This window comes from Protopterus annectens, chromosome 5.part0, assembly GCF_019279795.1.
Source record: "Protopterus annectens isolate FY-2018-M chromosome 5.part0, PAN1.0, whole genome shotgun sequence".
NCBI lineage: Eukaryota > Metazoa > Chordata > Ceratodontiformes > Protopteridae > Protopterus > Protopterus annectens.
In genome coordinates this window covers 1,203,518,362-1,203,536,226 of record NC_056735.1, presented here as the reverse complement: position 1 = coordinate 1,203,536,226, position 17,865 = coordinate 1,203,518,362, and the positions used below count along the sequence as shown (strand labels likewise).

The following is a 17,865-nucleotide window of genomic DNA, read 5'->3' as shown; positions in this document are numbered from 1 at the left end:
CACTAGAAAATCCTATTCTGACAAGTGGAAAAGGTTTTGCACTTGGATCCAGGCTAAGGGAGCCAAAACAGCATAGCCCTCCCTACCTCTCATCCTGGATTACCTAGCAGACCTACTACACAGAGGTCTGTCCTTCTCTTCTATTAAAATTCATGCCTCTGCCATCTCTGCTCATTACAGCACAGAGCCACCTCTCTTCTCATACCCTCCCATCAAACAGTTCCTAAGAGGGGCTAACAACTTAAGGCCACCCAGAAGAGCTCCTACCCCAGATTGGGACCTTAACTTTGTGTTGGAAAAGCTCACTCTGCCCCCCCCCCCCCTTGAACCTGCAGCTTCAGCAGAGTTAAAATTCCTCTCTTGGAAGACTACCTTGCTTCTGGGCATCACTTCAGCTAGAAGAGTATCAGAGCTACAAGCACTCATGGCTGTAGAGCAGTTCATCATTTTCCATGTTGACAGGGTCTCCCTCAGGGCTAACCCATCCTTCATGACTCAAGTGGTGTCCAGTGTGGCTCTCAACCAATCCATTCATTTGCCCACCTTTTTCTCTAACCCACAAAACAAGGGGAAGGGATTCTGCACTCTCTAGATGTGCACAGACAGCTCGGATTCCATTTGGACAGGACTAAATATTTTAGAAAAGTGATCAATTGCTAGTCAGCTTTGCAGAAATAGGGCAAGACCATATCCAAACAAACATTCTCCTGATGGATAGCACACCGCATCCATTTCTTCTACAAACAGCATGGGAAACCACCCCTAAAGGGGGTCAGGACACATTCCACCAGGGCAACCTTTACCTCTGCAGCTTTTCTCAGAGGTCCCCACCAGGGATGTCCTGGAGGCTGCAACGTGGACATCTGTTCATACCTTCACCAAGCATTACCACCTGCCTATCTTCTCCAGATCCAGGGCAGGCTTTGCCACCGCAGTCTTGCAGGTCATCCTAGCCAGCCCCCAGTCTTCTTGACTGCCTCCACCCTTTTCTTCAGCTTTGGGAATCAACCCAAGTGTGATGACTGCAACAGTGAAACATGAAGAACATACTACAGTTGTGTACACTTACCATAAATGTAAATGTTCGAGTGCATTCACTGTTGCAGTCCTGGTTTCTCCCCCTCCATCCCCTTTGTCTCTCTCTCTCTTCCCCTCTCCTTACAGGGAATTTTTGGTATTTACTTTCTACTGGCGGTGTTCTTCCACCATAACCTAGCTCCCTGTTTGGGGGCTCCTGACAGGGCAAGAAAAACTGATGTAATGGCGTCGGCTGCCTGATTTTTATACCACTGATGACCTGACGTCAGTCCTGAAGCAACAGCAACCGATACTGAGCCTCAGGTATTCGGGCCGACTGAGGGCTACCCCTGGCTGGATAACCCCAAGTGTGATGACTGCAACAGTGAATACACTCTAACATCTACATTTATGGTAAGTGCGCACAACTGTACTTTTCCTCTCTTCTTAGTCCAGAGTGAAAAGGACGGGAAGACTGTCTGCCATTGGGATCCGTTTTTTGGCCCCTCAACGAACCTTCTCAAGGAATTAGCAGAGGGTCAAAAAGACGTGGTTAAGAAAATCTCAGAGCTATTACCAGCACACTCAGGACTCTCATTTCCCCAGGGGCAGAGGTGGATTTGATAGAAGCTGCCATAGAGGCAGAGGGGGTACGATGAATCAAAGCTCTCATTAGCCTTTCTCTGAGAGACACATGCTGCAACCCTGAAGGGTTGCCTGACTGCTCATTTCAGGAGGCAGTCGGGGGTCACCTATCGCTACACTAACTGCATGGGAGTCCATCATGGAAGATTGTTGGGTGTTGTAAATTATGTCCAGAGGCTGTTCGGTCCCCTTTCTCACATCACCCCATTCACCCAGACACCTCCCGGATGTTACATCTACGCAAAGGGAGGATGCAGCACTGGAAATTGCAAAGCTGCTAACAAAAGGAGTCATCCAACCCATCCTCCAGACCAGTCTAGGTTAGGCATTTATTCCAGGTTCTTTTTGGTGCCAAAGAAGATGGGGAACTTGAGACCCATTCTGGATCTCTCCACCTCAAACCTATCTGTGGCCAAGGCAAAATTCTGGATGGTTACCCTTCTATCTATCCTGCCCTTCCTGCAGGAGAACAATTGGATGTGCTCAGTCGACCTCCAGGATGCATACTACCATATCAAAATGGACAGTCTGGGGGCCAGTCATTATCAGTTCAGAGTGCTGCCCTTTGGTCTCACCACACCCAGGGTGTTCACCAAAGTGATGGGAGTAGTAATGGCTCACCTGAGACTTCGGGCCATACAGGTCTTCCCTTTCCTGGATGATTGGCTCCTCGCCCCCCCTTCCAGGCATCAGCTCAATCAAGTGAGGGATTCCCTTCTTCTCTTAGCCCACTGGATGGGCATTACCATCAATCTCAACAAGTCGTCTCTGGCCCCAGTTCAAGTGTTAAAATTCATTGGGGCTCGGCTCGACACAATTCAAACCACAGGATTCAGTCTCTGAATCTGCATGTCTTTGCCTTCTCCAAGCTCCGACAGCGAAAATGTTTTTATGGGCGCTGGGGTACATGGTGGCCACAATCAATCTCTTGCCCATGGCATGCTTTCACATGAGGGTTCTTCAATGGACCCTTGTGTCTAGTGGTCCATGTTAGATCTCCTTTGTCTCATCCTGTTCTAGTCTCTCAGATGTACAGGGACTCTCTCTTTTGTGGTGGTTTCATTCCACGGATCTGGCACGGGGTTGCTTCTTTCTTCCACTCTTTCCCTCGATCATGGTGACTACAGATGCCTCCCTACTGGGGGGGGGGGCACTGCTCAGGAAGGACATTCCAAGGCATGCCCCCTATGAGGCCAGATTGCATATCAGTGTCCTGGAGATGAGGGCGCTGCTTTTAGCGTTGCAGGCTCTCCATGCCCATCTTCTCCCAGGGATGATTGCTGTCCAGGTGGACAGTATGTCTGTGGTCTGGTACATCAACAAGCAGGGGGGAACCAGGTCTTACTCTTAATGTCACAAAGCCACGAGAGTGTGGGAGTGAGCGATCTCCACCTGCCATTTTCTGGTGGCAACGCACATTCCGGGGAGGTCCAGCATTCTAGCGGACAGGCTCAGCAAGTCTAATCTGGTTCTTTACGAGTGGTCTCTGAATCCTTCAGTAGCGAAACAGGTCTTTCTCAAGTGGGGTCAGCCTTGCTGCAATCTCATCGCCTCTCCTTCCAGCGCAAAATGCAGTGAGTTCTTTGCTCTGAACCCCCCACTGAGGGAAGCCACCAGAGACACTCTGATTCATGCTTGGCCCCCCGGTCTCCTGTTTGCTTATCCTCCTCTTCCTTTGATTTCAAAATTCCTTCAGAAAGCTCACAGGCTGGGGAGCTTAGTTATCCTCATTGCCCCATTCTGGCCTCGTCAGGTCTGGTTCTCCTTTCTGCGGTCTCATTTGGTGGCTCCACCATGGACGTTGGATCCAGGTCTGGATCTTATTTCTCATCTGTCAGGGATTCCCCATCTAGACCTGGGCAGTCTGAATCTCATGACTTGGCTGCTGCAGTTCCCATGGTGGTCAGGACTCCAGGCTTATCTTCACCTGTCAAAAGGAATCCTGGTGGTGGCTCATAAGTCTTCCACCAGAAAGGTGTACTCCAGCAAATGAAAACATTTTTCGATGTCAACCTCGCAGCATACCCTAGATCCCATCACTGCACCAGTCTCAGCAGTTTTGGAATTTTTGGCAGGGAATCTTCCAGCAAGGGGCCAGTTCTTCTACAGTCAGGGCCCAACTGGCAGCAGTTTCTAATTTTCATGTTGGCGATAATATGGCTTCCTTAGCATCCTCTAAGCTTTGCAAAGCCTTCCTAAAAGGTACCTTTCTTCTTTAGTGCCTGGTGAAGAACCCAACGCTGCCGTGGGATCTTGGATTAGTTTTGCAAGCTCTTGTTTCATCTCCTTTTGAACCTGCTATCCTGGAAGACGGCCGCCTTCGTTGCTATTACTTTTGCCAAGAGGGTTTAGGAGCTTAAAGTGTTGTCGGTCGAGCCCCCCTTACATGATTTTTCATAAGGACAGGGTATCCTTGCGTACTAACCCCTTTTTTCTTCCTAAGGTAGCTTCGGAGACCAATAATAATCAGGTGATTAATCTCCCAGTCTTTTTCCCAAACTTTCAAAATCAGGGAGAATATAAATTGCACTTATTGGATGTGCACAGACACTTAAAGTTTTTACCTGCACAAGACCAAATCCTTTCGCAAGTCTGACCAGCTATTCATTTCCTACTCTAAACCCTTTTTGGGGAAACCAGTATCTAAGGTCACCATCACCCATTGGATTTCCCAGTTTATTATTCTAGAGTACTCTGCTAGGGGGTTATCTCCGCCAAGTCAAGTGAAGGCACATTCCACCAGGTCTCTGGCTACTTTCACCATCCTTTTTTTCCGGTAACCCACGGGTTGAAGACAAATGAAGAACAACAACTCAGAACGTTATGGTGAGTACATAACTTCATTTTTTTTATATACACACATGTATGCATTGTGTGTATGTGTATATGTATGGGTCTACTTTGTTTAGTTGAATCTCATTTCACTGAATTTCATTTCACCCTGCCCACATCGCTGAAAACACAAATTACTGAAAACTCATTTCACTTGGTCTCATTTCACTTAACTGAACTTAATATATATGGTACTGTGTAGAATACTGTAAGGCAAGTAAAAGGTATATGCCCGTTTCCACGCTGTAGTGCGATCCTGGAGTTAGTATATATAGTTGGGGTTGTGTGGGGGGGGTACACAGCCCTCCACCTTGTTTATTTTATATTGTGTTTTATCTAAAACTTCAAAAGAATAGACATGCATAGTTATGACAACAGTGACTAAGTCTCTCTAGAAGACAGTATTTACTCAAAGTGAGGGTCTGTGCCCTCCACACCCCCCTAACTATATATACTAACTCCAGAATCGCACTTAGTGGGGAAAAGGGCATATACCTTTTACTTGCTTTACAGTACTATACACAGTGGCATATATACTAACAGGTAGCGGGAGTGTGCCCTCCTGCAGAAATGTGTTTCACTTTGCCAGACACACCTCCACTATAACAAGTAGCGGGAGTATGCCCTCCTGTAGAAATGTGTTTCACTTTGCCAGACACACCTCCGCTACTTATATATAAAAACTCCAAGATCACATCACAGTTGGAAAAAGGGTATATTTCCTTATCCCCACTGTACCGTGCTTTGGTTAACTGATTAAAGCAAAAGTACACATCCGCTGAGGTGAGTCTCTGCTTTCTTTTCGAAAAAGTGTTTTCGAACAACAGAAGTAGACCCATATAGCTATATATATGTATATGTATAATCATCGCTGTTCTCTTAATGTTGTCACATGTTTGCCTCCCATCTACAAAACCACATCGATCCATACCTGTCAACTTTGCTATTTTTTTAGTCATTATAGATATAAAGACTTTGTAGTCATGGTTTAGGATTGAAATGGGGCTGTATAAAGCTGGATGTGATGGATCTTTACCCTCTTTAGGTATTACAGCCACGACTATCTTCCGGGATGGTGTTGCTTCTCCTCCTCTTAAAACACTGTTAAAACCTTCCAGATGTTTTATCAGTTTTTTGTCTCCTAGTTTCCAAACTTCCAAAGAATCCCATCTATTGCTGGGGACTTCTTGTGGATTGGTTATACATCACCATTTTCATCTCATCTCCTCCTGTCCTGTTAGCAATTGAGCCTCATTTTCATCTAACATTGGCATATTTATTTCTTCCATAAACCTTTCCATTTGTACCTTTTCTTGATTTCCATATTTCTGTCTTTATACAAACTTTCATAAAATTTCTGAAGTATTTCTAGTACCTCTACGGTATATTTTATCATCTTCCTTTTAATAGGCTCCATAAGCTTCTTGACAACCATTTCTACTTGCTGTTTCTTAGTTATTGCACTAAAAGTTTTTGTGCTCTGGCATTCTCAAAAAACTGTTTAGTGGCAGTCTTTGTAAAGTAATGCATATCATCAAATTTTCTGGTTCGCATTCTACAATTGCTCCTGAGATTTCCTCTCTTCTGTAACACTTCAATATTTGTCAGTGCCTATAAATTATTCTTGTTACTGCTTAACCATGTCTGTCTCTCTTTTATTTCCACTCTATTGTTAAATTCCACTTTAATTTTATCCCACTCCTTAGCTGTAGATATGTAGGAAAGTGCCAGTGTGTCATTTTTGTGTCATTACCCTGCATTTTTATTTTAGGTATTGGTGTGTGATCTAAAATAGTCACTGGATGTGTATCAAAATTTCAGTTAATTGCACTTGTTCCTGTGAAATGCAAGTTCTGTCTAGCCTAGCCCAATTTTTGTGCCTTGGGGAATAGTGTGTAAATTCACTCTAAACTCCTGCTACTAAATTTGCATCTTCCATTCCAAATGTTTTCATATATTTCATGAAAAATCTGCCCTCCTTTGTTATATTTTCCCTTCTGGACAACCCAGACATAACTTCACTGCTGCAAATAAAATTCCAGTCCCTACTGAAAACTAATTATTTTTCCCAGAATTTTCTTAAGCTCCATTGTAGCAGTTTTAGGTGGAGTAGAATTAAATGCCATTGTAACCCTTCTCCCTTACCAGTAGCCCCTTAGTACTACAAATCTATCATTATTATTTTTCCGTCTTCTATCACTATTTAAGCTCATTTTGCACTTAATATAAGTAGTCCTCTTTTCCTTTGTCCCAGGTGTTCTGCTGAATAACCATATATCAAATTCATGTGTTCAGTTCTTTCCAAATGTGTCTCCTGTAGCATAGCTGTTTGCACTCTGCATTTTTTAATGTAGTTCATTACTCTTTGTTTTTTGTACATATTTGTGAGACTATTAATATTTAAAGGTAATATAGAAGGTGTCATTATGTTAAAAAGTTATTATTCCTACCTTTTTATTTGTGACAGTTTTTGTTAAATATCTAGTTCCAGCTTTTGTGTTACATGTACACACTGATGTTTGACAGGTTGATCTTTTCTACAGTTGTTTAGTCATATCTAAGTGTATGTCACATCTTGCAAAACTTTTTGCTTTATTGAAAGTCCTTAAAAAAATGCACCCCTAAAACCTAACACACAAGGCAATGCACATCTTCAGATATTGAAGTTTTACCTTCCTAGTAGGAACAGTTGTCCCAAAATGACAGCCACATTCACTGACTTGGGTTAACCTAAAAGGAATGTTATCCATGTTAAGATGCATGGTACACCCAGTGCTTCTACTAAGTGTTGTGTGGTTTTGTCTTATCTTTATTGCTCTTTCAGAATGTGAAAACACTTGAATGCTTTCAGAAAACATTGTCTCCTAGCTATTGTAAGAAAGAAGTATTCTGTTTTTATTGCTGTTTATCAGATTGTCTCCATGGAGACATGAGAACCAGATACAGATTTGTTTCTGCAAGCATTTATTTCTTTGCAAGAGGAAAGTTTTATTATTTTCAGTGTTCGGTATTTGCTTTCTCTTAAAATGTTTTACTAGATCAAGCCAAATGCCTTAATCCAGTCATTCCTCTATGCAAGAATGAGAAAAAGCACATCAAGTATTCTTGTATCATACTCTTTTTCTAGACGTCTTTTTTTTTTAACAGTGCAATGCCTACATTTCTTAAAATTGAACAAGGAGAAAGAGAAAAGGGAAGAAAAAACAGGGGCATGTGTTTACTTTACTTTAGTGTCACTGTTACATTTGCAAGTAACTGAGAAAAACGTTATAGTATGTAGATTGTCATGCAGTAGAATACTGCTGTTAAGAACACATTTTGTTTTACTTGCCGTTAACTCTCCTCCCTCTTCCCCTTTCCTAAATGTTCTGCCAAACATTAATGATATGAAATAGGGCATATGCTTTAGAGTCCCGTGTAGCTTAACAAGGTCTAAAAAGACCAGTATTTCTAGGTTTTCTTATTCTTTCATGTTTCACAAATATAATTAATGATTTTTAATTCCACATTTATTTGTCAGTTTGAGTTGCTGTTTTTATTCCTGTTTTTCATCATCTCCCAAACCCAGTCTCTGCTTCATTTCCAACATACTCTTGGTTGTTCTAGTCAACTCTTGTCCTTTTTTCTGTCTCTCAAGTCTTTTCCATTGAAACATTGGAAAAGTTTTCACTGGCACAGTCTCTCTCTGGTCGTTATTGCCAGAAGAACAAGAAGCAGAATCTTCTGCTGTTTCACAGCTCATGTTTTGTTGGGCAAACTTTTGTATTTCCTTCTTAGGGTGTTTTGTATCAAAAAATCATTTTGTCCCTCCAGGAAAGAATATTCTGATGATAGCTGGGTACATCAGTTTGAATCTCCTGATTCTCAACATTCCTTGATTAGTAGAATAAATGTACTCTTCTGCCTGGTTTACATTGAGTAATCTTTTTCCACAAATGCACTACTGTCTCCCACTTTTAGTACTTTGTCCTTCCGCCACAATTTTGTCAGAATCAACTCCTTTTGCAGGTAGGATTGCATCTTTACTCTTAAAGGTCTAGGTTACTTTCTCATAGCCGGGTTTAGAGACGCACACGATGTGCCCTTTCAGTCAATAACTTATTAGAATACCAGTCCAGTTTCTTATTTGTCCTTTCATAAAATTAATGCAGACTGTTCCTTCCAGCTTCTCTGGTACAGCAGAAAATCTCAGGTTTTCCCTAAGTGCTCTGTCATCTAATCCTATTTTTTGAAACACCTCTTCTTGAGCAATCTCATATTCAGAAATAAACCGCTCCAATGTCAAGCAAAAACTTTATTAAAGCAATGCTTTCGGGTAACTACCCTTTCTCAGTGCTGAGTTTAGCATTGAGAAAAGGGTTTTTACCAGAAAGCTTTGCTACAGCCGAGTGACATCTCCAGGCGTTTCTGCAGTTACACCCTACTGCTCCTCTAGGCGTCAAATATTGCCTGTTCATATTTGCATTAATAATTCCAAAACCATGTTGCATACAAGGTAACGGAAAATTTTATCTTGAAGCATACATGATAGCAAACACAACTGTATTGATATATGACCTCTGTCAATGGGTATTTGTTAAAAATGTAAGGTGATAACTTCAATTTTTAAATGTTGAAGCCACGCCCACTAGGAGTTAAAGGTACACACTCAAAAGAGCTCTACTGGAGGGAATGAGTTAATAAAGTTTTTGCTTTGGAGTGGTTTATTTCTGAGTTTATCGTCGTTATTTTTCCAGTTACCACACTATCAACCTTATTACCAGTCTCATATTCAACCAGCCTTTTCTTCATTTTGACCTCTGATTTTTGCACTTTCTTCATCTCATTAGAATATCTGTTTAAAGCTTCTTACATTTTTTTCCAGCTTTTTGTTATTTAAGTTGATATTCCAGCAGTGTTTTGTTTAAACAATTCATTTGACTTATTTTTTCCTTTAGGTTACTGGAAGTCATGTCTTGCAACAAAACTGGATCTTGCATTGCTTTTTGCTGAACAGCTGCAGAATTCTTCCCAGTCAATGTTTTTCCCTAACCTTTTGTGAATGATTTCTTTCAGGTCTCTGAATTTGTTTTTTGCTGGCATCTAGGCAATACACTTAGTAGCCAATTACTGAAACTTACCCAAAAAATACAAGTTTACTGGCGCTGTCTTCCGAGTTTTTTTTTCACACCGGGAGAGCTGAAATTAAGCTGTTACTCAATGTGCAGCCATCTTGGAATTTGAAAAGATTTCCTTATTAGTGCCATAATAAAAAATGGGCATTTTAGACCAGAATGCCTCTGGTTCTATATTTTATATATATATATATATATATATATATATATATATATATAGATGTGTGTGTGTGTGTGTCAGGATTCGTCTTTCTGCCATATCTGTTTATTGGTCCATAGAGTACCTACCCAACCAGTCTGTAGTCAAACAGTATTTGAAAGAGTTTGTGGTTATCAGTCCACCTAGGATGCCGTGACACTTTCTTGGGATCTTAAATTTGTTTTGGAAGATTTAACAGTGTCTTTATTTGAACCAGCTCATCAGTCTGATTTGAGGTTTTTGCAGAGGTCAGAGCAATAAAGTGTCTGAGTTATAATCTCTAACAGTGAGGCAGCCTTACCCAGTTTTTCATAAAGATAGCTAGTCTTTGAGGACAAATCCAACATTTATGCCTAAATTGGTTTCAAAGTCTAGCATGAGTCAGTTTTATTCATTTCCATATCTTTTTTCGAAATCCTAAAACAAGGGATAAAGAATATTGTACACTGGATATCCACAGACAGCTCCGATATTGTCTTGATAGAATTGAAATTTGTAGGAATTCTGACCAGTTTTTCATTTCCTGTGAAGGTAAGAAGAGGGGATGACCAGTGTCAAAACAAACTGTTTCCAGGTGGCTGTCTCAAGCTGTTTCTTTTTGTTATCTCCACCATAAGTCATTTCCAGGTCGATGTAGGGCTTATTCTACAAAGGCCTTGGATTCTTTTGAGGCTTTCTGGAAAGTGATGGAGTTTAGAAGCATGCTAGAGGGAGTAACTTAGTCCTCTTTGCATACTTTCAAAAACACTACAAAGGACTGTTCTGTAGGTGCTCCTGGACCTTCAGTCTTCCTTCTGCCTGTCAGCTCAAGCTCTGATAATCTACACATACAGGTTGGGCTGCTACAACAGTGATCTAAGGATGAACATAGTACAGTTGTATAAGTAAGCTTACCATAACAGTAAATGTATGAATAAGATCAGTAGCTGCTACTTCCCCTTTATATGAGATCTTTCTGTGCCAGGCTGTTAATTTCAGATTCATTTTCTTACCAGTATATACCCTGTTTTAGAGCTCTTTTCTCCCCTTATCTAGGGCAAGAAAAGTTAGAGGAGGTTGGCACCAAAACCATTATCTTTATATGGATCTTTTTGAGCTTCACAAAAGGGAAGGAGACCGCAATTATATCCTTGGCAGCAGCTTTGGCTTCTTCATGGTGAACTTATTTGAAATTGTGCTATGATAAGTTTACGTACATAGCTGTATTTCTTTCTTCTTCTCTCCTATGCCTAATTGTTCCTTGCTCACTGCTTTGACTAAAGGCTTGCAGAGTCAGGGCACCTGTGGTGCATAACTCTGGTATTTCCTCATTGTGCACCTGGCAGCTGTGGCAGTCCTTTTCTTATGTAGGATGGACCTATCTGTACAGGTCTGTCATTATGGTAAGTGCATAACTATCCTTTCCCTCTGTGAACCCTGTTACAGTCCACAAGGCACAAAAGTATAAAATAGGTGCAGTGTGATGCTAGAAAAGTCCTGTCTGTAGGGATTTTTAAGTTTGACATTCTAGTATTTGAATTTTCTTTAATTTATTAGCTTTCAGCCTTCTGACAATATTTTTTTACTTTTCATACTTTTTAGTGAAAAACTGTTCATTTGTGCTAAATATTTTGAACTGGTGTACATTTTTATATTAAAGTTTTTTTTTCTTTAAAAAAAAAAATGTATATATATGTGTGTATTTCTTTTTTATTATTAAGGTCGCAGTGATGATGTCAAGTGCTTTTGCTGTGATGGTGGGCTGAGATGTTGGGAGTCTGGAGATGATCCATGGGTGGAACATGCAAAATGGTTTCCAAGGTAATTTTGGAAGTTAAAATTGAGTTTCTCTGAGTGGTCTGTAATATCCGTATACATCTGTATGTAGTTGTTTAGTTGTTTTCTTCTCAGATACAATTCTTGCTGCATGTAAAAGATTAAAGTCTGTGTTAATGTAGATGCCTTTGAGAAACCAAGTTGCCTTACTTTCATCTTTTCTTTTCCTTTTGTCAGAAAGGTTTGTGTAGATCAGTGATTCATTTTTAAGTGACTGAATGATGTACTGTTCTTCTTTACTACCTGAGGCACTGTTGTTATGTAACAAGCAGGTACTTGGGAATACAGAATAGCTAATTGTAGAGGTTACTGGATCTTGACGCAGAGAAAACATTCAATTGAATAAGCAAGGGTGTATGAAGGATTGGAGGCAAGAACTGAGGTAGGAGAGTTAAGCTGTGTTTGAACAGAGGAACCAGGCAAGGCTGATGATCTTTGTGTTTCACTGTTGCAGTCCTCACCTGTGAGTTATCCCTTCTGTGGTAGCCCTCTGCCTGCCCAAATACCAGAGTCAATGTTTTTCTGTGTCGGCTGCTGTCACTTGCTACCTGACATCAGGTCATCAATGCTATAAAGGAAGGCAGCCGGCACCATTACACCAGTCTTTCTTGCTGTGGAGCCCATAACAGAAGCAGTTCACAAGTGTGCCGGTTGCTACCAGAGTTTGAATTACAGCTGAAAATGTCAAAATATATGTACCCCATTGGGGATCCTTTTTTCTTGTTGCACTAACCAGTGTCCGAAAAAGTTAATTGTCTCGGCTGTGGAAAGCAAATATCACACAGAGACTTCCATTCATACTGCATCACTTGTTTAGGCCCAGACCATGATATCCCCATTTGCTGGATGTTCATCGTGTTACCCTGCTGCAGTCATCACACTTGGGTTATCCTGTCGTCAGGCGGTCCCGCAGTCGGCCTGAATTCCAAAGTCTTGGTCCGGCGTCGGTTGCTGTCGCTTCTTCCCTGACGTCTGTGCACCAGGGGTATATAAGAGGCATCCGACGCCATTTTCTTCAGTCTTTCTTGCCGTGCGGTGCCCGAAGCAGAAGCAGTTCGCAAGTGCCGGTCGGCCGACACCTGAGATTTTCGAATCGAATTTCAGTCCGAAGCCTTCAAAGCTAAGTACCCCGTTGGGGAACCTTTTCTTGCCTCAGTCCGATGTCAGAAAAAGTTAACAATTGCATTTCTTGTGGGAAGCAAATACCTCATAAGGACTTTCATTCTTATTGTATACCTTGCCTAGGCCCAGACCACGACATCACTGGTTGTCGGTTTTGTGCTAGGTTCAATAAGCGAACTATAAAGCGACGCTTTGATTTCGCACGACACTACTTTGGTAGGAAATTTAATTACACTATGCCGTCAGAGCAACCGACTACCGGCGTGCATAAAAAACGCAAAGATAAAGACAGACAGCCTAGATCCAAGCCAGACTCCGAGGCCTCGGCTGGGCTGGTCGCCTGTTCTCCGGTTTTCAGTGAGGCATCTATACAGCCCCTGATGACCGCAGAATTGGAACCCCAGACCGCTTCGGATTCTCAAGCAGAGCGTTCTAGGCCGACGCAGCCATTTTTCTTTAGGCCCTACCGACAACGTTGCAGAAGGAGAAGCCGGTGCTGCGGAAACACCTTCGGTTACAGAAGGTGTCTTCAGACAGACCGACTACTCTCACCATAAAATCTTATGCTAAGCTTAAGACTCCTCTAAAACCAAAAAAGACTGCACATCAGTCTCCAGTTCAAGGCCCCATGCCTAAGAAACAGATGCTTAAAATGGCTGAAGATTTGATTTCTTTAATCAGGGGTTCCCACCCCCCCCCCCCCCCCAGACAAAAGGCCTAGACAAGAGGAGGATCATGCCTCCTCTGATCTAGTGTCTATTTCCTCAGGCTCCTCTGAGTAACAGGATTACTCCTTTCCCCCTTATGAAGATTCTGATGCTGAAGATTACATTCCCTCAGCTTCTCCCCCAGAAGACTATTCCTTTGGGGAAACCTTACATACCATGAGGGAACATTTCCACTGGGAAGATCAGGACTACTCCAACTCAAAGAAAAGGCTCCGAGAGTTTATTTTACTCCCCCAGCACAGACCACTTGCTATCCCTCCAGTTTGACATTGTGGATGATGTTTACTTAGAATCTAGTCTAAATCCAGATTCTCTGCCTCCTGCTCCAGCCAAACCAGATAGATATAAAGTGCCTGACTCACACAAATTCCTTTACAAAAGCCCTGTTGCTGACCCAGAGACTATCTCCCAGGGTCCCAAAGGGGCACAGACCACTTGCTATCCCTCCAGTTTGACATTGTGGATGATGTTTACTTAGAATCTAGTCTAAATCCAGATTCTCTGCCTCCTGCTCCAGCCAAACCAGATAGATATTATAAAGTGCCTGACTCACACAAATTCCTTTACAAAAGCCCTGTTGCTGACCCAGAGACTATCTCCCAGGGTCCCAAAGGGGCTAAGGCTTCTATGCTAAAAATCCTGTACCCTCTGAAAGGGACTCCAGAGCACTAGATAGGTGGGGGAAAAAGGTTTACACCTCAGCTACTCTAGCTATGAGAGCACTAAATTGTCAATTTCACATGCTGAAATACCAGCAATTCCAAATGTCTCAAATAAAACAAAAGATGAGCACGCACCCTCAACAGTCTGAATTCAAAGAAATGCAGGATCTGTTGCATGCAGCTGAACAGGTGGGCAAACATACTTTACAATGTGGATTTGATTCCTTGGAAGCTTCCTGTAGAGCAGCTGTTACTGGGTCTGTTATACGTAGGCATGCTTGGTTAAAGGAACAAACTCTGCCTGATCATGTTAAAGCAAAGTTACTAGATGCACCCTTACAAAAGGATGTCTTATTTGGGGTTAAAGCAGAAGAGGTTTTAAAGAAAATGGAGGATAAGGCAAAATCTATGCAGGCTGTGAAAGATTTCTTACAGGTACAACCCCCACGCTTCAGCAGAAATTGGCCAGCAAAAAATTGGTCCTTTCCAGCTTCTGACAGACCACAGAGGGGTAAATACAGACACTCAAGGGGCAGAGGACAAGCACAAATCCCTTACAAACCTCGCCAATGGGGCACTGCAACACGGAAGGGAGGAGAAGACAGGTCTCAAACTTAAACCTCAAACTGCCAAGCAAAAAACTCTTGGCAGCCCCCTTGGGAGGAAAATTAGCATTTTTTATAGACAACTGGTGCATCGTCACAAAGGACAAATGGGTCCTAGACATTATCTCACAAGGATACAGATTCCATTTCCACACCTTGCCAAGGATAAAAGAAATGCCAAACTTGCCACAAAATCAATGGGCAGAGGCACAAAAACAAATTACAGCTCTCATGGACATGAGAGCCATTCAACTGGTACCTATGCAGGAGCAAGGCCAAGGATTGTACTCAAGGCTCTTTCTAGTCCCCAGAAAGGACAATGCTTGGAAACCCATTCTGGACCTTTCAATTCTAAACACCTTCTTGCAAGTACCCAAATTCAAGAAGCTAACACTACAGCAGCTTCTTCCCATGTTGGGCAAGAAAGCCTGGCTAGTAACGTTGGACCTCAAGGAGGCATACCTGCATGTCCCTATCAGACAAAATTGCAGAAGATACCTCCGTTTCATTGCAGGTTCAACCCATTACCAATTCTCTGCACTGCCCTTTGGCTTATCTACTGCACCCAGGGTCGGGTCTTCACAAAATGCCTGGCACCAGTAATTGCATACTGCAGACAAAGAGGAATTCAAATATGCCCATACCTGGACGACTGCCTCATCCAAGCAGAAAGCAAGGACATTCTCTTACAACATCTGACTTTTGTAAAACACCTTCTAAGTTGCCTAGGGTACACAGTAAACAAAAAGAAATCAAAACTAGTGCCCTCACAAAATATGACATTCCTGGGTGCCAGCTTGAATACAACGGCCCAGATGGCTTATCTGACTCCAGACAAACAACTACAACTAAGTCAATACTTCAAAATTTATTTATTTTATTTATTTATTTATTGCAGTTGGTTTACCAGGATAGTCCATTGGGCCGTAAAGAACCCGTTTTCAATGGAGTCCTGGGGAGAAAAGCTCCAAAAAAGCCAAAAATATACATGAAACAGTAGCAATATAGGTACTGATAGGTACAAAATAATGGCAACAAAGACCCAGCTCCCTGCAAGAAAAATTTTGCAGGCCTTGGGCTTCATGGCATCTTGTATACTACTAATACCATTTGCAAAACTGCAAATGAGGAAATTACAATGGTACCTGAAAAGCGTATGGACTCAACACAGCCACAGCTTGGAAACAATGATACCTCTCATTCCCTGCCTTCAACAGGAGTTTCTATGGTGGTCACAGGCATGTCACCTCAACAAGGGTCAGCCTTTCACCTTACCCCCAGCCAGGCAAACTATGACAGCAGATGCATCGGACTATGCCTGGGGGGCACACATGGCAGGACGGTGCGTTCAAGGCATATGGACTGCAGATCAAAGGAATCTGCACATCAATCAAAAAGAAATGCTAGCTGTACAGAATGGCTCTGACAGCCTTCAAGGACTTCTTAATACAGGACAGCTTATAATAAGGACAGACAACACCACAGTAATGTGGTACATAAACAAACAAGGGGGTACACACTCCTACCCTTTATGCAGGCAAGCAGTGACCTTGTGGAACACAGCACTGGCTTACCAAGTTCAATTACAAGCCCAATTCCTGCCGGGAAAAAAGAACACATTGGCAGACGACCTAAGCAGAAACATCATGGATCCCCACGAGTGGAAACTGGATCCACAAGTATTTGCAGTGATAACTCAAAAATGGGGATGCCCAGACATAGACCTGTTTGCCAACCCCCAAGTCCATCAGCTTTCAAAATTTTGCACAAGGACATTTCACCATCAAGCTTGGAAAGTGGATGCACTCTCATTCAGTTGGAAAATGCTGACAGTGTATGCCTTTCCTCCATTGCCCCTTCTCACAAAGGTGCTGCTGAAAGTCAGGATGGAGAGACCTCAAATGATACTCATTGTCCTGGACTGGCCACGCCAGCACTGGTACCCACTAGTAAGGAACATGGCCCAGGGCCCACCATGGATTTTACCACAAATTCCTCATCTACTCACACAGCAAGGCAGTCAGATTCTACACAGCCAGCTCAAAACTTTAAATTTGGCTGCATGGCACATCACCTAAGCAACCAGCCAGCCCCTCTTTCACAAGCTGTTATGGATGTCATTCTGGAGGCCAGGAGGCCCAGCACCAGGAAAGCCTACTCAGACAAATGGAAAAGATTTTGTGCCTGGAATCAAGCTAAACGCCAAAATACCCTCAGCCGGACATGCCTCAGATTCTACAATATTTAACTGAGATGTTAAACAAAGGACTTTCTTTTTCATCTATTAAAATCCACGCCTCAGCTATTTCAGCTCACTACAACACGGATCCTCCCTTATTTTCACATCCACTTTTAAGGCAGTATCTCAGAGGGGCAAAAAACATTAGGCCTCCCAGGAGAGCGCCAACACCAACTTGGGACCTAAATTTTGTTCTGGAAAAACTTACCCTGCCACCTTTTGAGCCAGCTTTCTCAGCTGACTTAAAGTTTATGTCATGGAAGACTGCCCTGCTGCTAGCAATTACTTCAGCCAGAAGAGTCTCAGAGTTACAGGCACTAATGGCAGTAGAGCCCTTCCTCTTTTTTCATCAAGACAGAGTCTCTCTACGAGCTAACCCCTCCTTTATGCCAAAGGTGGTATCCAGTGTGGCTCTAAATCAAACCATCCACTTACCCACCTTCTTTCCAAATCCACAGAACAAAGGAGAAAGACTCCTGCATTCCTTGGACATTCACAGGCAACTACGTTATTACTTGGATAAAACTAAGGTTTTCAGAAAATCTGACCACCTTTTTGTATTCTATGCTACAGCATCACAAGGAAAGGCGATCTCAAAACAGACCATTTCCAAATGGATAGGACATTGCTACGTTTTTGCTACACCCATCATGGAAAACCAGTTCCTGCTAGCATAAAGCCCCACTCCACCAGGGCAGCAGCTACATCTACAGCCTTCCTCAGGGGGGTGCCACCCAAGGATATTCTGGAAGCTGCAACTTGGAGTTCAGTACACACCTTCACCAAACAGTATCACTTACCACTTTACTCTAAGACTAGAGCTGGCTTCACCACTGCAGTTTTGCAGGGCCTTCTAGCCTCCTCTAACCCTGTTGGACTCCACCTCC

The 17,865-nt window shown here is 42.6% G+C and overlaps 1 protein-coding gene across 2 annotated transcripts in view; it reads left to right on the top strand.

Annotated features, from left to right (window-relative positions):
• The window catches only part of LOC122801604 (baculoviral IAP repeat-containing protein 2-like), a 710,023-nt gene that overhangs the window by 272,332 nt on the left and 419,826 nt on the right, over positions 1-17,865 (top strand). For both annotated transcript variants that reach the window (XM_044071073.1, XM_044071072.1), the window contains exon 3: positions 11,508-11,607. In XM_044071073.1, the coding sequence (XP_043927008.1) occupies positions 11,508-11,607 (100 nt within the window). The remainder of the gene's footprint in view (positions 1-11,507; positions 11,608-17,865) is intronic.